Here is a 22,308-nt window from a genome sequence, read left to right on the forward strand (position 1 = left end):
CTTCATAAATGACTCTCCCTCCATCATAAGGTTAGAAGTGGAGGTGTTCGCCAATGACTGCACAATGTTCAGCACCACTTGCAACTCCTCAGATACGGAAACATGTTCAAATGCAACAAGACTAGACAACATCTAGGCTTGGCCTGACCAGTGGCAAGGAGAAAGTGAGGACTGCAGATGCTGGAGATCGGAGTCAAAGTGTGTGTTGCTGGAAAAGCACAGCTGGTCAGGCAGCATCCAAAGAGCAGGGGAGTCGACATTTCGGGCATAAGCCCTTCACTAGGAATGAGGCTCATGGGCCAAGGGGGCTGAGAGATAAATGGGAGAACAGTGGGCTTGGGGGGGGTGGGGGGTGGTGGTGAAGGTAGCTGGGGATGCAATAGGTAGATGAAGGTGAGGGTGAAAATGATAGGTTGGAGAGGATGGTGAAGCAGATAGGTGGGAAGGCAGATGGACAGATAGGACCGTTCAAGACTGAGTGCGGAGTTGGGAGGTTGGGGCTGGATAAGGTGGGGGAAGGGGACATGATGAAACTGGTCCATATATTTCCCTCCTCACCCCTCTCTGCATTTTGGAGAGACTACTCCCTCTATGATTCCCTTGTCAGGTCCAAGCCCCCCTCCACTCCCAGCATCTTCTCCTGCCATCGCAGAAAATGCAAAACCTGCAACCACGCCTCCCCCCTCACCTCTGTCCAAGGCCCCAAAAGATCTTTTCACATCTGACAGAAACTTACCTGTACTTCCACACACATCATCTACTGCATCTGTTGCACCCGATGTGGTCTTCTCCACATTGGGGAGACAGGACACCAACTTGCGGAAGATTTCAGGGAACATCTCTGGGACACCTGCACCAACCCCACACCCTGTAGCTGAACACTTCACTCCCCCTCTCACTCTGTCAAGGTCATGCAAGTCCTGGGCCTCCTCCATCACCAAACCTTAACAGCCCCGACGTCCGCCTTGGGACACTTCAACCACATGGGATCAATGTGGATTTCACCAGTTTTCCCATTTTCCCTCTCCCCACCATGTCCCAGATACAATTTCCAACTCGGCACTGCCCTCTTGAATGGTCCTACCCATCCATCTTCCTTCCCACCTATCTGCTCAACCCTCCTCTCTGACCTATCACTTTCACTCCCACCTTCACCTACCTATCGCATTTCCAGCTACGTTCCCCCCAGCCACACCCCCGACCCATTTATTTCTCAGCCCCCTTGGCCCACAAGCCCCATTCCTGATGAAGGACTTATGCCCAAAGCATCGACTCTCCTGCTCCTCGGATGCTGCATGACCGGCTGTGCTTTTCCAGCACCACACTCTTTGACAAGTGGCAAGTAACATTCATGCCACACAAATGCCAAGCTATGACCATCACCAATAACAGACAATCCAACCACCCCACCTTGAGATTCAATGGTGTTACCATCCCTGACTACCAACATCCTGGGGTTATCATTGACCAGAAACTCAACTGGACTTGCCATATAAACACAGCGGCTACAAGAACTGGTCAGAGGATAGGAATACTTTGGCAAGTAACTCACTTCCTGCCTCCCCAGAGCTTGTCCATGATCTATAATGTATAAGTCAGGAGTGAGATGGAATAATCCTCACTTGTCTTGTTGGGTGCAGTTCAACAACACTCAAGAAACTTGGCACCATCCAAGACAAAGAAGCCCCCTGATTGGCATTACATCCACAAATATCCACTCCCTTCACCACCTACGCTCAGTAGCAGCGGCGTGCACTATTTACAAGATGCACTGCAGAAATTCACCAAAGACCCTCAGTCAGCACCTTCCAAACGCACAATCACTTCCATTTAGAAGGACAAGTGATATATATGGGAAAACCATCACCTGCCAGTTCCACTCCAAGCCACTTACTATCCTAACTTGGAAATATATCACAATTCCTTCACTGTCATTGGGTCAAAATCCTAGACTTCCCTCCCTAACTGCACTGTAGGTCAACCCACAGCAGGTGGACTGCAGTGGTTCAAGAAGGCAGTTCAACCCCACCTTCTCAAGGGGCAACTAGGGACAGGCAATAAATGTTGGCCCGCCAGTGATGTCCACATCCCACAAATGAATTTTAAAAAAGTGTCCAGCATCTACTGCTCTTTCAGGATGTGAATTCCACAGATTCATGACCCTTTGCGAGACATAGCTTCTCCTTGTTTCTGTTTTAAATACGTTCCCCATTATCCTAAAATGACAAACTCTCGTATTCGTTCCTGTACGACAAGTATGATTGGGACAGGGGCTTAGAGTAATGGATTAATTCTGACCACCTGGATAAAAACATTAATCTGTCTTCCTCATGGAAAATGCGTGCTCCAAGAAGTATCCCAAGGTACTGATACTAAGGAGCGTCAGTATTTTGGAGTGGTGCTGGAAAAGCACAGCAGGTCAGGTAGCATCCGAGGGCCTTCCTGATGAAGGGCTTTTGCCCGAAACGTCGATTTTCCTGCTGCCTGACCTGCTGTGCTTTTCCAGCACCACTCTAATCTAGTCTCTGGTTTCCAGCATCTGCAGTCCTTGTTTTTACCTAGTATTTTGGAGTCATCCGGCATTAAGATCCCTGGGACTAAGAACTGCCTCTGAACCTATGGGCCCTGGTGAACAAGGCCCAGTGCAAATGGGTTTGAAATAGGCTAGGCCTTGCGGGGTGGGGGGGTGTTGTGAGGGGGCCTCACCCGAGTCCCATCGGCTGCAGTTTCCACACTTTATTCTGTTTGGTTTTGGAGCAAACATACATGCCATCACTCTTGAACATATCTTCATTTACCAGAGATAGAGGCCTCTGCAGTAGTTGAACCCAGGCTCCACAATCGTCCTTGTTGATATTCTTTCTGCTAACTCCAAAAACACTGGAGCTTTATCAAGTTTGCCTGTTGTTCTGAACAGCATAATTAACTTGCTTAAGACCAAGAAGTTGTCTACCCAAAGTGAAGAAAAACAAAAAAAAAGGTATTAACTATTTAATAGCAACATTTGAAAGGAAATTAAAAACACATCGAAAAGAAAAGGATCTCAGGGCTGTGGTGGAAGACTGTTTGGAGCAAGACTGGACTCCTCGTGTATAAATCTAAGAACTCACTACATGCATCTCATATCAAGTAACATGACTTTACTGAATGACCTGCAGCACAGAACTGGAGAAAGTTGACTGCAGAAGGAATGCATGTGGCCTAACTGTCCACACCAATGGTAGCTCCTCACTATTTCTGCCTTAAGTTAAACCTAAAGCTTTCTAAGAGGAGGTTGGTTGGCAATGCTACGGCTTCCATACACAGGCAGCAATCCAGTCCATGGTTGAATAATACTTTGACTGAAAATAAATTTTTGAAACAATCATCCGAATCCCACGTACCTTTATCTTCTAAGCGCATGTGATTATGTGTGTGTGTGTGTGCATGTGTATGTGAAGGGGGTGGGGGGAGGGGGGGAACGGAACCCCTCCTGTCTCTGAAGGACTTCGGAGGAATGCTGTTAGCCTACAGTCTTCAGCCAGACCATTTGCCCAAGTTGGTCCTCATCACACCAGCTCACTGTCTCTGGATGCTCAATTAGCACACGTGCTTCGCTGACAGCAAAGAGATGATCAGAGGAGACTTATGCTTCCAGCTCTAACAATACCTGTCTGCAGTTCTCCACCTGAAAACAGGCCTAAACAAATGTCAATCCCTAATTTTTACAAATAGAGACTTGAACTATTGGGACGGTTTTCAATGAAGCAGTGAAAGTTTTATAGAATTTATTATTTTAGAATGACAAAGAACATGGACAATAATTAAATAAGAAATTATTTTTTTTCTCTTTGTGCGGGTATCGATGAGAGTGTAAATCAAATTCAGATTGTCACTGAAAGTGTGGGTGCAGTTATAAGTTAATAGAAGAGTCAGCAGCAACATGGATACAAAATGTGCTGAGGAATAGGGAACAAAGAATAATAATGGTTAATGAATACTTTTCAAGTTGGAAGAAGGTTTGGGGGACACTTACTTTTCCTGATATATCTTAATGGTCTGGATCTTGATGTGCAGGGAACAATTTTCAAGTTTCCAGACAACACAAAACTTGAAAGATTTACAAACTATGGGAAGAGAAGGACATAGACGAGTTGGTAGAGTGGGCAGATAGGTAGCAGATGAGTTTCAATGCAGAGAGTGTGAGGTGATGTATTTCGTAGGAAGAAAATTGAAAAAAATATGAACGAAGGGATATAATTCTAAAAGGGTTCCAGGAGCAAAGAACCTTTGTATACAGTATATATGTATAGATCACTGAAAATGGAGGACAGGAAGAGAGGGCAGTAAGTAAAACATATAGTGTCTTCAGCTTTATTAATACGGACATAAAGTATTTGAACAAGGAGGTGTTGTTAATCTTGTACAAAATACTTTTTAGACTTCAGCTGGAGTCCTGTGTACAGTTCTAGATACCCCGTTATAGGAAGATGTAAACTCTTGGACAGAATACAGAAGTGCATGAATATTTCATGTCAGTATTTACTGTGGAGAAGGACATGGAAGCTAGGGTACTTGGGGAAATAAATATTCGTGTCTTGAAAAGCGTTCATATTACAGATGAGGAGGTGCCTGAGGTCTTAAAATGCATAAAGGTAGATAATTCCCTGTGACCTGATCGGATGTTTCCTAGAATTCTATGGGAAGCTACGAAAGAGATTGCTGGGCCCCTTGCTGAGATATTTGTATCATTGATAACCACAGTTGAGTTGCAAGAAGAGTGGAGGTTGGCTAATGTGGTACCATTATTTAGAACAGTTGTAAAGAAAAGCCAAGGAACTATAGACCAGTGAGCCTTACATCAATCATGGGTAAATTGTTGGAGGGGATTCTCTAGGACAGGATTTACAAGGCAAGGACTGATTAGAGGAGAAAGTGAGGTCTGCAGATGCTGGAGATCAGAGCTGAAAATGTGTTGCTGGAACAGCGCAGCAGGTCAGGCAGCATCCAGGGAACAGGAGAATCGACATTTCGGGCATAAGCCTGAAGAAGGGCTTATGCCCGAAACGTCGATTCTCCTGTTCCCTGGATGCTGCCTGACCTGCTGCGCTGTTCCAGCAAGGACTGATTAGGGATAGTCAACATGGTTTTGTGCATGAAAAATCATATCTAACTAACTTGATTGAGTTTACTGAAGAGGGAGGAATAACAGTAAAAAAGACTATTACTTAAATGGTAAAACAATTGCAGCTTGCTGCTGTACAGAGGGACCTGGGTGTCCTTGTGCATGATTCACAGAGGTGCAAGAGGTAATTAGGAAGGCAAATGGAATTTTATCCTTCATTGCTGAAGGGATTGAGTTTAAATGCAGGGAGGTTATGTTGCAGCAGTATAGGGTGCTGGTGAGGCCACACCTGTGGTACTGTGTACAGTTTTGGCCTCCTTACTGAGGAAAGCACGTACTGGCACCAGAGGGGATGCAGAGGAGGTTCACTAGGTTAATTCCGGAGTTGAGGGGGTTGGCTTATGAGGAGTCACTGAGTAGATTGGGATTATATTCAATAGAATTCAGAAGAATGAGGGGGGGATCTTATAGAAACATGTAAAATTATGAAGGGAATAGATAAGATAGACGTAGAGAGGATGTTTCCACTGGCAGGTGAAACTAGCACAAGAGGGCATAGCCTCAAAACTGTGGGGAGCAGATTTAGGACTGAATTGAGGGGTAACTTCTTTACCCAGAGGGTGGTGAATCCATGGAATTCCACGCCCAGTGAAGCAGAATTAGATTCCCTACATTATGGAAACAGGCTTATTGGCCCAACAAGCCCACACCTACCATCTGAACAGTAACCCACCCAGACCCATTCCTCTATTACTCTACATTTACGGCTGACTACTGCACCTAACCTGCACATCCCTAAACACTATGGGCAATTTAGCGTGTCCAGTTCACCTAACTTGCACATCGTTGGATTGTGGGAGGAAACCGGAGCATCCAGAGGAAACCATGCAAGCACGGGATGAACATGCAAATTCCACACAGACAGTTGCTTGAGGCTGGAATCGAACTCTGGTCCCTAGCGCTGTGAGGCAGCAGTGCTAACCACTGAGCCACCATGCCACCCTAAGTAGTTGAGGCTTCCTTAGTTAATGCTTTCAAAGCTAAGATAGGTAAATGTTTGAACAGTAAAGGAATTAATGGTTATGGTGAGAGGGCGGGTAAGTGGAACTGAGACCATGCAAAGATCATCCACAAGCTTACTGAACAGCTGAGCAAGCTCAAAGGGCAAGATGGCCTACTCCTGCTCCAAGTTCTCACGTCCTTATGTTCTAGGTGACAAAGATGATTGATGAAGGCAGAGCAGTTGATGTTGTCTATATGGACTTCAGCAAAGCATTTGACAAGGTTCCGCATGGTAGACTGGTTAACAAGATTAAATCACATGGATTACAGGGAGAACTAGCCATTTGGATGCAGAACTGGTTCAAAGGTAGGAGACAGAGAATGGTGGTGGAGGATTGCTTTGAAGAGTGGAGGCCTGTGCCACAAGGATTGGTGCTGGGTCCACTGCTTTTTGTCATTTATATAAATGATTTGGATGTGAATATAGGAGGTATAGAGTCAAAGAGTCATAGAGACGTACAGCACGGAACTAGACCCTTCGGTCCAACTAGTTCATGCCGACCAGATATCCCAACCCAATCTAGTCCCACCTGCCAGCATCCGGCCTATATCCCTCTAAACCCTTCCTATTCATAAACCCATTCAGATGCCTTTTAAATGTTGCAATTGTACTAGCCTCCACCACTTTCTCTGGCAGCCCATTCCACATACGCACTACCCTCTGCGTGAAAAATGTTGTCCCTTAGGTCTCTTTTATATCTTTCCCCTCTCACCCTAAACCTATGCCCTGTAGTTCTGGAGTCCCCCACCTCAGGGAAAAGACCTTGTATATTTACTCTATCCATACCCCTCATGATTTTATAAACCTCTATAAGGTCAAGCCTCAGCCTCTGACAATCCAGGGAAAACAGCCCCAGCCTATTGAGCCTCTCCCTATAGCTCAAATCCTCCAACCCTGGCAACATCCTTGTAGCAACATCCTTGTAAATCTTTTCTGAATGATTAGTAAGTTTGCAGATGACACCACCAAAATAGTTGGTGTAGTGGAAAGTGCGAAAATTATCTCAGAATACACAGGGACCTTGAACAGATGGGTCAATGGGCTGAGGAGTTTAATTTAGATAATTGTGAGATGTTCCATTTTGCTAAGGCAAACCAGGGCAGGACTTATACAGTTAATGGTAACAGCCAAGGGAGTGTTGCTGAACAAAGAGACCCTGGGAGTGCAGGTGCATAGTCCATTGAAAGTGAAGTCGCAGGTAGAGAGTTTGGGGAAGAAGGCATTTGGTATGTTTGCCTTCATTGGTTAGAACATTGAGTACAGGAGTTGGGATGTCATGTTGCAGCTGTACAAGATATTGATTAGGCCACTTTTAGAATACTGCATACAATTCTGGTTGCCCTTCTATGGGAAAGATGTTATGAAACTTGAGAAGGTGCAGAAAAAGTTTAAAAGGATGATGTTGGTGTTGGAGGGTTTGAGCTATAGGGAGAGGTTGAATAGGTTGGGACTTTTTCCCAGGAGCTTCAGAGTCTGAGGGGTGACCTTATAGAGGTTAATAAAATCATGAGGGGCATGGCTAGGGTGAATAGCCAAGGTCTTTTTCCTAGGTTGGGGGAGTCCAAATCTAGAGGGCATAGTTTTAAGGTGAGAGGGGAAAGATTTAAAAGGGACACAAGGGGTAACTTATTCACATAGACATTGGTGCATGTATGGAATGAGCTGTCAGAGGAAGTGGTGAAGACTGGTACAATTATAATATTTAAAAAGCATTCAAAGTTTGGGAGAAGATTTGTAGCTCGGGTGCTCGTTGTTGTGGTTCTGTTCCCCGCAACACAAATTCCCAGCTCGGCGAACAGAACCACAACATTTAAAGAGCATCTAGGTGGGTACATGAATAGGAAGGGTTTAGACTGATATAGGCCAAATGCTGAAAAATGGGACTAGTTCAGATTGGAATGTCTGGTCAGCGCAGAAAACTTGGATCGAAGAGTCTGTTTCCATGTTGTTTGACTTTATAAGTGATATACAAGAATAGTTTCAGGATGAGTAACTTCAATGATGAGGATAAACTGAAGAAACTGGAACAGTTCTCCTTGAAAAGAAAAAGGCTAAGAAGGGATCTGACAGAGGTTTTCAAAATCATGAGTGGGCTGGGTTGATTACCAACTGTTTACACTTGTAAAAGGAAAAGGAACAAGAAGATACAGATATAGCAATGATTAAGTGTGGAAAAACCCTGTTCACTCAGCAGGAAGTTGGGGTGTGGAATGCTCTGCTGGAAAAGCACAGCAGGTCAGGCAGCATCCAAGGGGCAGGAGAATCGACGTTTCGGGCATGAGCCCTTCTTCAGGAATGAGGAAAGTGTGTCCAGCAGGCTAAGATAAAAGGTAGGGAGGAGGGATTTGGGGGAGGGGGGGGCATTGGAAATGCGATAGGTGGAAGGAGGTCAAGGTGAGAGTGATAGGCTGGAGTGGGGGTGGGGGCAGAGAGGTCACGAAGAAGATTGCAGGTTAGGAAGGCGGTGCTGAGTTCGAGAGATTTGACTGAGATAAGGTGGGGGGGAGGGGAAATGAGGAAACTGGAGAAATCTGAGTTCATCCCTTGTGGTTGGAGGGTTCCTAGGCAGAAGATGAGGTGCTCTTCCTCCAACCGTTGTGTTACTATGGTCTGGCGATGGAGGAGTCCAAGGACCTGCATGTCCTTGATGGAGTGGGAGGGGGAGTTGAAGTGTTGAGCCACGGGGTGGTTGGGTTGGTTGGTCCAGGTGTCCCAGAGGTGTTCTCTGAAACGTACCACAAGTAGGCGGCCTGTCTCCCTATTACAGAGGAGGCCACATCGGGTGCAGCGGATGCAATAAATGATGTGTGTGGAGGTGCAGGTGAATTTGTGGCAGATATGGAAGTGTCCCTTGGGGCCTTGGAGGGAAGTAAGGGGGGAGGTGTGGGCGCAAGTTTTGCATTTCTTGCGGTTGCAGGGGAAGGTGCCGGGAGTGGAGGTTGGATTGGTGGGGGGTGTGGACCTGACGAGGGATTCATGGAGGGAGTGGTCTTTTCAAAATGCTGATAGGGGAGGGGAGGGAAATATATCCCTGGTGGTGGGGTCCGTTTGGAGGTGGCGGAAATGACGACGGATGATACGTTGTATATGGAGGTTGGTGAGGACCAGTGGGGTTCTGTCCTGGTGGCGATTGGAGGGGCGGGGCTCAAGGGCGGAGGAGCGGGAAGTGGAGGAGATGCGGTGGAGGGCATCGTCGATCACGTCTGGGGGGAAATTGCGGTCTTTGAAGAAGGAGGCCATCTGGGTTGTGCGGTATTGGAGCTGGTCCTTCTGGGAGCATATGCGGCGGAGACGAAGGAATTGGGAATATGGGATGGCGTTTTTACAGGGGGCAGGGTGGGCGGAGGTGTAGTCTAGGTAGCTGTGGGAGTCGGTCGGTTTATAGTAAATGTCTGTGTTGAATCGGTCGTCCAAGATAGAAATGGAAAGGTCTAGGAAGGGGAGGGAGGAGTCTGAGACGGTCCAGGTGAATTTGAGGTCTGGGTGGAAGGTGTTGGTAAAGTGGATGAACTGTTCAACCTCCTCCTTGGATGCTGCCTGACCTGCTGTGGTTTTCCAGCAACACATTTTCAGCTCTGATCTCCAGCATCTGCAGTCCTCACTTTCTCCCCGTGTGGAATGCTCTGCCTGGAAATGTGGTGGAGCCAGGGACAATCGAAGCATTGAAGAGGGAATTGGATGCTTATTTGAATATAAACAACGTGCAAGAGTATGAGGGAGTTTTGGCACTCGATAATGATGCTCAGTTAATGAACCAGTGCTGGCAGAATGGGTGGAACAGTTCTGTGTTTCTGTAAAGTGATTTACATCAATTTTGTTTTTACTCAATGTGTAATTAGAACATTGAATGCCTTGCAACAAAATCAGTGAGATCATTGCTTTTTTTGTTGGGAGAGTTGGACACCTATTTGAAACAGAACAAGATATGGAGCCATGAGGAGTGGGCAGGGTAGTAGGATTAACTTTGAATTGCCCACACAAAGAACCGAATGGCTTCCATGTGTGACAGGATTGGAAAGAGTCAGCATGGGTTTATGAAAGGAAAATCATGCCCAATAAATCCATTGGAAATTTTTGAAGATGTAACTAGAAGAGTTAATAAGGGAAAGGCAGCAGATGAGATTTTCTAGGACTTTCATAAGGTGTTTGATAAGGTCTCACATAAATGATTAGTGTGCGCAATTAAGCACATCGGATTCATGTACTGACCACGGCTGGCACACAGGAAATAAAGAATGGAAAGAAATGAGTTATTATCTGAGTGGCAGCCAGGGACCGGTGGGGTAATACAGGGATCTGTGCTTGGACCCAGCTACTCACAAAACCCATTAATGATTCAGGTGACTGTAAAAGTAAGTTTCCCTAAGTTTGCAGATGACACAAAGCTTGGCGGGAGGAGGATGCTTCAGTGTGATTTGGACAAGTTGAGTAAGTGGGAAAATGCAAGACAGTATAATGTGGATAAATGTGAGGTTAACCATTTTGGTAGCAAAAACAGGAAAGTGGATTATTATCTGAAAGGCCGACAGTCTGTGTAAGAAGGACGTGCAATCAGATCTGGGTGTCCTTGCACACCAGCCGCTGAACGTAAGCAGGCACGTGCAGAAGGTGGTGAAGGGAAATGGTATGTTGGTGAGGATTTCAGGAGCAGGGATGTCTTGTTACAATTGTACAGGGCTCTGGTGAGACAACACCTGGAGCATTGTGAACAGTTTTTAATCTCCTGATCTGAGGAAAGGTATTCTAGCTGTGGAGGGCACGCAACAAAGGTTTACCAGACTGATTCTGGAATAGCAGGGCTGACATATAAAGAGAAACTGGATCGGTTCGGACTATACTCACTGGAGATTTGAAGAATGAGGGTGATGCTATCATAGAAATCAACAAAATCCTAACAGAACTAGACAGGGCAAATGCAGGAAGGATATCCCCAAAGTCTGGGAAATCTAATACAAGGGCTCACTGACTAAGTCTGCGACAGAAAACAGTTGAACCCTAAGGAACAGGAAATGCCCATCAAGCCTGTTCCGCTACTTTTGGGATGTTTTCAAAACCACCTAGCATTGAATGTTTTCAAGAAGGAGATAGATAGCGTTCTGAGTACTGAAGGGATCAAAGGGTGTGGGGAGAAAACAGGAACGGGGACTAAGTTGGCTGATCAGCCATGATCATATTGCTTGGCAGAGTAGGCTTGAAGGACCGAATACCTACTCCTGCTTCTATTTCAGTGTTTCTACAAGTTCTATACTACTAACTTACTGGTGCCATGAGAATGTTTATCTGCATCTGAGCCACCAGAATACCCCAGATAGACCTCAATTTAATATTTGATCTTAAAAGAGGGGTCATAGAGTTATCAAGTCATACAGCACAGAAACAAACTGTTTAGTCCAACCAGTCAAAGAACAAAGGTCCATGTTGAAGATAATCAGAAACTAGACTAGCTCCACCTGGGGTCGGTTCACTCAATTTGCTGGACAGCTGGTTTGTAAAGCAAAATGATGCCAGCAGTGCCAGTTCAAGTCCCACATAAGCTGAGGTGACCATGAAGGTCTCACCTTCTTGACCTCTCCCCTTGTCTGAGGTATGGTGACCCTCAGGTTAAGCTCACCACCAGTTGTCTGTGGTTAATGAGAGAACAGGACTGTGGTGAATTTACTTTTTATATTGTATAAAGTACAAAGCCTCCAAAAAAGTGCCATAGTGCCACCTTGGAATGTCAGCCTCTTCCATTCAACCATATATTGGAGTGAGGCTTGGAGCACAACCTTTAGATTCAGAGGGAAGAGTGTTGCCAACTAAGCCAAGTCAAGCACACAGCTCCAACTCCAACTAGCTAAATACAATGACTAAAATGAATGTTTTCCTCAAGGTTCCTCCTGAATCAACACAATTTATACAATATTGGACTTTCTAAGCAGCCACTGCATCTGAAATTAGATTATCTTACTCTGTCCATGGCAAACAAATTTTAGCAATGAAAATTGGTGGATGTAGATTTAGGTGGATTACCATCTAATATTTCTCAAGCCTTTGATCTCCAGCCCTGTGATCCCACCCCTAAAACCACTTGTAAGATTTTATGGTAAATATGAATATATCACTACAAAGTAATATATGTTGGGATATTACATAAGTGTAAGGTCTGGGTTGCGTGCTTGTGTCAGCCTAGCATGACTGCAGTCTGTCAGGTGACAAAAGGTGAAGAAAGATGACCACGGCATAACGTGAGGGTATGCAGCAATCCAGAAGCCAATTGTGGCAGAGTCTGATTGGTTAAGGGGATATAATGTAGGCTTAGTGCGATTGGTTATGCTAATGTAACAGTGATAGCGTGTGGCTTTTAGAACAGCATAAACATTAGAGTACACTCGCTGTTCAGGAGCTTTCAGGGTTTCTGCGCTGATGGCCCAAAGCTTTTGTTTGCAAATAAAGGCTTATCATCTTGAGGAATTCTCTGCATCTCCTGGTCATTCCTAAAAGGTGCTTTCTACCACAACAATTTAAGGTCTGGGAGTCTCAGATTCCACAAGAGAAGGGATTGATGTGATGAATCACTGAGAAGTGGTTTATTAAGAAACAGCAGTTTAATGTAAGAGGCTAAACCAGATCCATGACAGACCAGAAACAATGGTCAAGAGCTTTTGAATGACACAGCACCCATGCCCCTACCCCACCACAGAAAATGTTAGGGTGGGGATCGCCCCCTCCATTACCGAGGGCTGTCCCATTGTATCACACTGTGGAGCATTAATTCACTGGAGGATTCTTCCACCCTATTCTGGAAAGGAGGTCCTAACTGAGAGAGACTGGCTGGCAAATCTTCTAGTCCCTATAGCGCCACCAATAGCAATGGCCACTGCTGGGACTGCATCCAGTCTGAAAGAAGATCCAGGATCCAGATATAAGGTGAGAGTCTGAGCGGATTCTTGGTAGGGCCAGAGTCAGAGGTGGTTTACAAGGGTTGGGGGCCTGATTCCAAAAGCTGTAATGGGGCAGGAACTCTCCGAAGGGACAGAACATTGAAGATGGCCTCTGATTCAGAAACAGGGCTCGTAAGAGATACACCACCCCACATTTTGTATCTGAGGCTCAAGCAGGTGAATCCACCAGACTCCCCATGCCCCTGTCAACCCTTGGCTCTGCCCCTGATTTCCTTCTCCTTTAAATAGGAGCAGGGTGGGATTGGTGTCTTCAGAGCTTCACTGGAGACAAGGGCAGGTGAGTGGTCCTAAACCTCTTCCGACTCCTGTAAAGTCACAGCTAAGTTGGAGAGTGTATGGATAGCTGGTGGGGAAGGATACATACATACATTTATAGGCCATCCTGCTTACAAACCCACTAATGCCAGGGATGGAAGGAAACACAGATCTGACCATTAACTCAATTTCTCTCTCTCTCTCTTTCCATAGATACTACCTGTCCTGTTGAATACTCCCAGCATCTTCTTTTATTATTGTATAGATTAGTCCAGTGTAGCAAGAATCAGTCAAATGTTCAGTGAAACAGGAACAGGTTATAAAGTGGGGAAGGTGTATGAATTGGGAATGTAAGGGTTAAAGATAGCTTTAGTGTGTTCTTACTAAGAAAGCATTGTGTGACTGCTTGATTGCTTGAGTAAACAGTCATGGTCTCTCTTTCAAGGCTGTTGTTAGAATGGGCAGTGGCAGAGGCAGTCTTGATGGAACACTGCAACACTGCTTCTAGAAAACACAGTGCCCAGCAATTAGAAAAACATGATCTGATCATGTGTGTGGAGGTGATCTGGGAGCATGGCTGTGGATGAGATGTGTCCAGCTGTGTAGCTGTATGATGTAGGAAACGTCTAACCAAAATCGGTGATGATGTGGACAAGCCGGTGTTGGACTGGGGTGGACAAAGTTAAAAATCACACAACACCAGGTTATAGTCCAAATCATTTATTTGGAAGCAGTAGCTTTCAGAGTGCTGCTCCTTCATCAGGTAGTTGTGGAGCAGGACCATGTCTTCCACATAAACCTGTTGGACTATAACTTGATGTTGTGTCATTTTTTTTTAACAAAACTGGTGAGTAACGGTATAAAAGCTATACAAAATTATAACCTGGAGAGAATGAGGGCAGGGAGCTCAGAAGGGGCTGACTGGAAAACTCTTATCTCCCGTGTGCATTTAAAATAAATTTGTTGTGTTTACTCAAACAGATTGTGTCAAGGTTATATTTTAGTGGGCGGCACGGTGGCACAGTGGTTAGCACTGCTGCCTCACAGCGCCAGAGACCCGGGTTCAATTCCCGACTCAGGTGACTGTCTGTGTGGAGTTTGCACATTCTCCCCGTGTCTGCGTGGGTTTCCTCCAGGTGCTCCGATTTCCTCCCACAGTCCAAAGATGTGCAAGTCAGGTGAATTGGCCATGCTAAATTGCCCGTAGTGTTAGGTAAAAGGGGTAAATGTAGGGGAATGGGTGGGTTGCGCTTCGGTGGGTCGATGTGGACTTGTTGGGCCGAAGGGCCTGTTTCCACACTGTAAATTATCTAATCTAATCTAATCTAATCCCCACTGTAGGATGCATAAGGACTTTACCGCCACGTGTGGAAATTGTATTCTACAATAATTGCTAACTATGAGGACGAGCTTTTCATAGTGAAACCACAGAAAAAAGCTTGTGGAAACTGAATTTACAATCTGTCTACAAGCCTGTTATCAATGATCAGGTTACAGTAAAAAAATGATTGGAACATAGAGCCTGTAGATACCTGGTGATCTCTGCAGTAGTTGACGGTAATAAAATATAGCATGTTCATATTCTTGCTTTGAAAACATGAGATCTGCCATCATCTATGAACAGGAAAATAATGTCAAAGATACCAACACTGACACCCAACAATATCATTCCCCCTCTCCCCTGCCCCCAACCTCCCAATCCCCACCAATATCCTCACTAACATTAATACCTCAGTTTCTCCCTACTGCACACAAATTTTCCAACCAATTGTTCACCCAGCTAATAGTTTTCTTTCACCAATATCTCACCAGTCAAAGTCTTCAATTTCCTATCTCCAACTTCCCAATCAGAGATAAATATGATTGTATTGTTTATTCAGTGAGTGGGCAAGGTAATTTTATGAGGAGGTATATTTGTGGGAGAGGGGCAGATTGGAAGCAGGTGATTAGATTAGACTAGATTCCCTATAGTATGGAAACAGGCCCTTCAGCCCATCAAGACCACACTGACTGTCCAAAGAGTAACCCATGCAGACTGTATATTTACCCCTGACTAATATACCTAACACTATGGGCAATTTAGCACAGCCAATTCACCTGACCTGCACATCTTTTTGAATTGTGGGAGGAAACCCACACAGACACCGGGAGAATGTGCAAACTCCACATAGACAGTCACCTGAGGTGGGAATTGAAATCGGATCCCTGGCACTGTGAGGCAGCAGTGCTAACTGCTGAGCCACCGTGCCACCCAATCAGTAAAGGGTAGATATTGGTGGAAGAGATGCTAGTTACAAAGTGAAAAATGGATGCATGATACAAGAAGGCCTCACGTCGGAAAAATATAATGATGGGAATAGTTATTGGAGAGTAGGGGTGGTGTTGGCAAAGGAGGAGGACCAAGATAGGGAAGGAAGGTTCCAATGGCTAGGAATCAACTAAATAAGAAAATTTTAAAAATCTTAGCAAAAAAAACACCTTGAGTTTCCTCCAGGTGCTCTGGTTTCCTCACACAGTCCAAAGATGTGCAGGTTAGGTGGGTTAGACATGCTAAATTGCCCAAGGTGCCCAGAGATGTGGAGGTTAGGTGGGTTAGCCATGGGAAATGTGGGATTACAGTGATAAGGTAGGGGAGTGAGCTTGCATGGGATTCTCTTCAGGCGTCAATGTGGACTTGATGGGCCAAATGGCCTGCTTCCACACTGTAGGAGTTGTATGATTCTATTCTATTCTGTAAAAGGGGAGCTGAAGAATCTGTAAATGAACATACCATGTTAACATCATTGTTGTTTTGTACATTCTTCAGTAGCTTGATACACAGATGCTCACACATATCACTGTCCTCTTTGGCCAGGTATAATTGAGCAAGCTCTATCATCAGCTAAGAGAACAAACATGGAAAATATTGTTAGAACAACTAAGGGGAATCTGTTCCTAAAGGATCACAGGATTGACACAATTGCAGAGGATTTCTACAGCTCAGAAAGAGGCCTTTTGGCCGATCTGATCCATGCTGATGTTCATGCCCCACAAAAGCAACTTCAAGCCTTATTCCATTTAACCTTACTTGCATTCTGTTCCTTGCTATATCATGCACATAACTAACTTCCTCTAAAAAGGTATCAATGCTATTTCAACTGCTTCATTTTTTAAAAATTCATTCACAGGATGGGGGTGACGCTGGCTAGGCTAGCATTTATTGCTCATCCCTAGCTGCCCAGAGGGCAGTTAAGAGTTAACTACATTGCTGTAAGTCTGGAATCACATGTAGGCCAGACCAGATAAGGATGGCAGATTTCCTTCCCTAAAGGACATTAGTGAACCAGATGGGTTTTTCCCAACAATCGACAATTATTTCATGGCCCTCATCAGACTCTTCTATCAAGATTTTTATTGAATTCAAAATCGTCCATCTGCCGTGGTGGGATTTGAACCCAGGTCCCCATAACATTACCCGTGTCTCTGAATTAATAGTCTAGCAATAAAACCAATATGCATTCGCCTAACCTTATTGCACTGAATCTGAAAACATTCTAAATTTTGCTAGTGCAGATAATATCAAATTCTTATGCTTTATGCCTGGGACAAGGGCATCATTGGCAAAGTTCATCCCCTTGTGAAGGTAGTGAGTGCATAGGGAGCAGGTACTACTGGAATGCTGAGAAGAAGCAATTTCCAGGAATACTTGGTCAATTGCTGCAGTGCATCTTGTACATGGGACTCACTGCTGCCAGTCTGTGATAGTGGTGAAGGAAATTCATGTTGAAGGTACAAAACCAGAAATTGCTGGAAAAGCTCAGCAGGTCTGGCAGCATCTGCGCAGAGAAATCAAAGTTAACATTACGAGTCCAATTACTCTTCATTAGAACTAGTAGCAGATAGGAAAAGGTAATGTTTACACTAATGCCAGAGGTGGGGGAGAAAGAAGTGAATGGATAGGTACAGAGGGATCTGAGAGAGAGAGAGAGAGAGAGTGTGTGTGACAGAGAGAGAAAAACATTGTCTCTTTCTTTCTCCCTGCCCACCTTATGCTCACTCTCCCTACCCCACAACACCCCATTACCAACCCCGCCTCATCAATATAAACATCATTTTCCTAGCTGTAATTTTTTTCTGAAGAAAGGTCATGGGACTCAAAATATTAATTCTGTTTTCTCTCCAAAGATGTTTGTGGGTTTCTCCAGCAATTTCTGTCTTTGTTTGTTTCAGATCTTCGGAAGGTCCACTTCTTTAATGTTGAAGATGGTGGAAGAGGTGCCAAGTCAGCGGGCTGCTTTGTCCTAATGCTGCTGAGCTTCTTGAGTGTTCAACCTACGATAATCCAGGCAATTGGAGGGTATTCTATCACATTGCTTACTTGTTTGTTTTGTAGGTGATGGACAGGCCTTGGGAATTGAAAGGGAGTTACACATCCAGAATTCCAAATCTCGGACCTGCTGTTGTGACCGCAACATTTGGTCCGATTGAGTTTCTGGTTTGTATGCCGGGGAGTAATAATTGTTGGGGAAATAATTGTTTAGGAACATGTACCAGTCAGGCAGAGTTGTTTATATGTCTGGCATCACTAGTAATTAGTGTTTGCTTCAAATAGACAGTACAGCTGCATCTTATACTTTCAGCAGAAAATAATTCAGAAAATGTATCCCACATATATATTACTTTTGAGATTTCCTTATTCACATATTAATTTTTTAAATTCTTGAACCGCTGCAATCCATTTCATTGCTTTGTTGAAACTTTGTAGCAATTGATACAACTAAATGACTTGCTCGAACATTTCAGAGGGCAATTGAGAGTCACATTGTTATGGGTCTGGAGTCACATGTGGGCCAGACCAGGTGAGGATGGTAGTATACTTCCCAAAAAGAGATTAGTGAACCAGATAGATTTTTCCCACTAATTAAGAAGAGTTTCATATTACATTTTTAGTTCTAGTTTTTAACAGCATTCAAATTCCACAATCTGCTGTGGCAGCAATAATACTCGGGTCCTCAGGAACATTATCTGGGTTCTGGCTAATAGTCTCGTGATAAGTTTTTTAAAACTTATTCACGGGATGTGAGCATCACTAAACCAGCATTCCTATCACCTAGGGTCAACCACATTGCTGTGGGTCTGGAGTCACATGTAGGTCAGACCAGGTAAGGATTTCAGATTTCCTTCCCTAAAGTGCATCAGTGACCGAGATGGGTTTATTTCCTGACAACTGGTAATGGTTTCATGGTCATTATTAGACTCTTAATTCCAGATTATTATTGAATTCCAGTTCCATCATCTGCTATGGCAGGGTTCAAACTCTGGTGCCCAGAACCCTACCTGGTCTCTGGATTAATAGTCTGGTGAAAATACCACTAGGCCATCACCTTTCCCTGACTGAGATGAATTTATCCTTGGAAGTATGAAAAGGATACTCTTTTTACTCACCTTTGGGTCATTTTCCACAAAGCCCAGCCCTTCTTTATAGAAACAGATTGCCTTGTCATAGTCTTGCAGATCCACGGATATATGTGCTATCTCAGCACAGATGGAGCCGGCCAGCTGTTTTTCAGCCGGAATGATGTCTAACTGCTCCATCATCAGGCGTTTCAGTAACCGTCCTTGTAAATTGTAAGCCTTGTAAACATTGCAAATGAGACATTAACAATATAACACAAAACAAATACTTGACACGCAGGTTGGCCTTCAATGAAGTTACCAGGCTGCATAGCAGAGAAGCCCAACAGGAGATTTGATAGAATCATAGAATCCCTACAGTATGGAAGCAGGCCACTCGACCCATCAAGTCCACTCCAACTGTCTGAAGAACATTCCACCCCAGTAGCCCTACATTTCCCATGACTAATCCATCTAACCTGTACATTTGTACCTGTCAGGCAGGGAGGAAAGGGTCGTGCGAGGGAGCCGTGGTTTAATAAGGAATTGGAATCCCTTGTTAAATGGAAGAGGGCGGCCTATCTTAAGATGAGACGTGAAGGTTCAATTGGGGCGATTGAGAGTTATAGGGTAGCCAGGAAGGACCTGAAGAGAGAGCTAAGAGCAGCAAGGAGGGGACATGAAAGGTCCTTAGTCGGTAGGATTAGGGAAAACCCTAAGGCTTTCTATAGGTATGTTAGGAATAAAAGAATGACTAGGGTAGGAATAGGTCCAGTCAAGGATAGTAGTGGGAAGTTGCGTGTGGAGGCGGAAGAGATTGGGGAGACACTGAATGAATACTTTTCTTCAGTATTTACTCAGGAACAGGGCATTGTCGTCGATGTGAATACTGAGTCACAAATAAGTAGAATGGATGGCTTTGAGGTATGTAGAGAAGAGGTGTTGGAAATCCTGGAAAAGGTGAAAATAGATAAGTCCCCTGGGCCTGATGGCATTTATCCTAGGATTCTCTGGGAAGCAAGGGAGGAGATTGCAGAGCCATTGGCCTTGATTTTTATGTCCTCTTTGTCTACAGGAGTAGTGCCAGAAGACTGGAGGATAGCAAATGTGGTTCCCTTGTTCAAAAAGGGGAGTAGGGATAACCCTAGTAACTATAGGCCGGTGAGTCTCACTTCTGTTGTGGGCAAAGTCTTAGAGAGAATTGTAAGGGATAGGATTTATGCACATCTGGATAGGAATAATGTGATCAAGGATAGTCAGCATGGTTTTGTGAAGGGCAGGTCGTGCCTCACAAACCTTATTGAATTCTTTGAAAAGGTGACGAAGGAGGTTGATGAGGGGAAAGCGGTAGATGTGGTATATATGGATTTTAGTAAGGCGTTTGATAAGGTTCCCCATGGTAGGCTACTGCAGAAAATACGGAGATATGGCATTGAGGGTGAGTTGGAGGTTTGGATTAGGAATTGGCTGGATGGAAGAAGACAGAGGGTAGTAGTTGATGGCAAAGTTTCTTCATGGAGTGCCGTCACTAGCGGTGTTCCGCAAGGATCTGTTTTGGGACCATTGCTGTTTGTCATTTTTATAAATGACCTGGAAGAGGGGTTAGAAGGTTGGGTGAGCAAGTTTGCGGATGATACGAAAGTCGGAGGAGTTGTTGACAGTGAAGAAGGATGTGGCAGGTTACAGCAGGATATAGAGAAGCTGCAGAGCTGGGCAGAAAGGTGGCAAATGGAATTCAATGTAGCTAAGTGTGAGGTGATTCACTTTGGGAAGAATAACAAAAAGATGGGGTACTGGGCTAATGGTCGGATACTTGGTAGTGTGGATGAGCAGAGGGATCTTGGTGTCCATGTACACAGATCTCTGAAAGTTGCCACCCAGGTAAATAGTGCGGTGAGGAAGGCATATGGCGTACTGGCTTTTATTGGTAGAGGAATTGAGTTCCGGAGTCCTGAGGTCATGATGCAGTTGTATAAGACTCTGGTGCGGCCGCATCTGGAATATTGTGTGCAGTTTTGGTCGCCATACTATAGGAAGGATGTGGAGGCACTGGAACGGGTGCAGAGGAGGTTTACCAGGATGTTGCCTGGTATGGAAGGAAGATCGTATGAGGAAAGACTGAGACACTTGGGGCTGTTTTCATTAGAGAAAAGAAGGTTCAGGGGTGACTTGATTGAGGTGTACAAGATGATTAGGGGGTTAGATAGGGTTGACAGTGTGAACCTTTTCCCGCGTATGGAGTCGGGTATTACAAGGGGGCATAGCTTTAAATTAAGGGGGGGTAGATATAGGACTGAAGTTAGGGGTAGGTTCTTCACTCAGCGAGTCGTAAGTTCATGGAATGCCCTGCCAGTAGCAGTGGTGGACTCTCCCTCTTTATGGGCATTTAAGCGGGCATTGGATAGGTATATGGAGGATAGTGGGTTAGTATAGGTTAGGTGGGCTTGGATCGGCGCAACATCGAGGGCCAAAGGGCCTGTACTGCACTGTATTCTTCTATGTTCTATGTTCTATCTTTGGACACTGAGAGGAAAGTGGAGCACCCAGAGGAAATCCACACAGCCACAGGAAGAATGTGCAAACTCCACACCCAAGGCTGGAATCAAACCTTGGTCCCCGACGCTGTGAGGCAACAGTGCTAACCACTGAGCCACCGTACCGCCCTTCAGATGTCTTAAGAATTCTGAAGGATCTTTCGCAGTGGCTCCCAAAGTGGAGTACAATTATCCTAACGGATACGGTAAATGTCCTGAAGGAATACTTTTCTCATAATTATATAATGTTGATTTACAGACCACAACATTCCCTTTTCGCGTGGTCCAGGTGTTTCTCAAATGCAAGAGTCTCTGGTGATCAAGCTACGGTGCCATTGTTGCTGCTAATTGGAATGCATCTCACTGATGTGCCTATTAGCAGCAAGTGCAGGAGAGAAACAACCTATATTTGAAGGAGATGTGAGCAGTCGGAAGGTGAGTAGAGCGCATGGGACTGACCACCAGCCAGCCAGGTAGTGCAACATCAGCGGCTAGTGTCTCAAGCATTACCAGAGTAACAGGGGCTTGATGAAGAATCCTTAGACAGCACCTTCCAAACCCATGACCACCTTCATTCAAAGTCTTGGAACTCTATCCCTTCCTAACAGAATTGTGGGAGATACCTAAACCAAGTGTACTGCAGAAGCTCAGAAAGACAGCTGCCCAACACCTTGTCAAGGACAACTGGGGTGGCCCATCCAATAATGTGCACATCCAATGGATGAATTTTTTAAAAAGGAGAGCAGACCACTGAACAGAGACAGCAATCATCTTGGTGGAACTATCTCTCAAACATGCAAAAGATTGGGTGCAGAGAGGGGTTTAGATAGAGGGAATGCTGAGTGAGTGAGAGAGTAAGTGCATGAGGAAGGGGGTTTGGGAAGATGGGCTACTGAGTAAATTATTCATTACAGAGCAGAGATATCACTGATATATTCTCCCAAATTCAAGAGTTCCAACAAGTATCAATTAGTGAGAGGTAGAAGCTAATGATTATGTACATCTGCCTATCTATAATGTGTAATCATCAAGATT

The 22,308-nt window shown here is 44.8% G+C and overlaps 1 protein-coding gene across 1 annotated transcript in view; it reads right to left on the reverse strand.

The window, feature by feature from the left end:
* Positions 1-22,308, reverse strand: part of ttc21a (tetratricopeptide repeat domain 21A) — a 137,036-nt gene that overhangs the window by 24,547 nt on the left and 90,181 nt on the right. Inside the window, exons 20-23 of the mRNA XM_087987769.1 lie at positions 18,791-18,979; positions 16,137-16,247; positions 14,899-14,980; positions 2,799-2,949 (exon numbers count right to left, since the gene is read on the reverse strand). Coding sequence (XP_087843895.1) covers positions 2,799-2,949; positions 14,899-14,980; positions 16,137-16,247; positions 18,791-18,979 — 533 coding nt within the window. The remainder of the gene's footprint in view (positions 1-2,798; positions 2,950-14,898; positions 14,981-16,136; positions 16,248-18,790; positions 18,980-22,308) is intronic.

This window comes from Chiloscyllium plagiosum, unplaced genomic scaffold (genome assembly GCF_037043375.1).
Source record: "Chiloscyllium plagiosum isolate Xiang-an unplaced genomic scaffold, Cpla_swu_hap1 HiC_scaffold_5, whole genome shotgun sequence".
NCBI lineage: Eukaryota > Metazoa > Chordata > Chondrichthyes > Orectolobiformes > Hemiscylliidae > Chiloscyllium > Chiloscyllium plagiosum.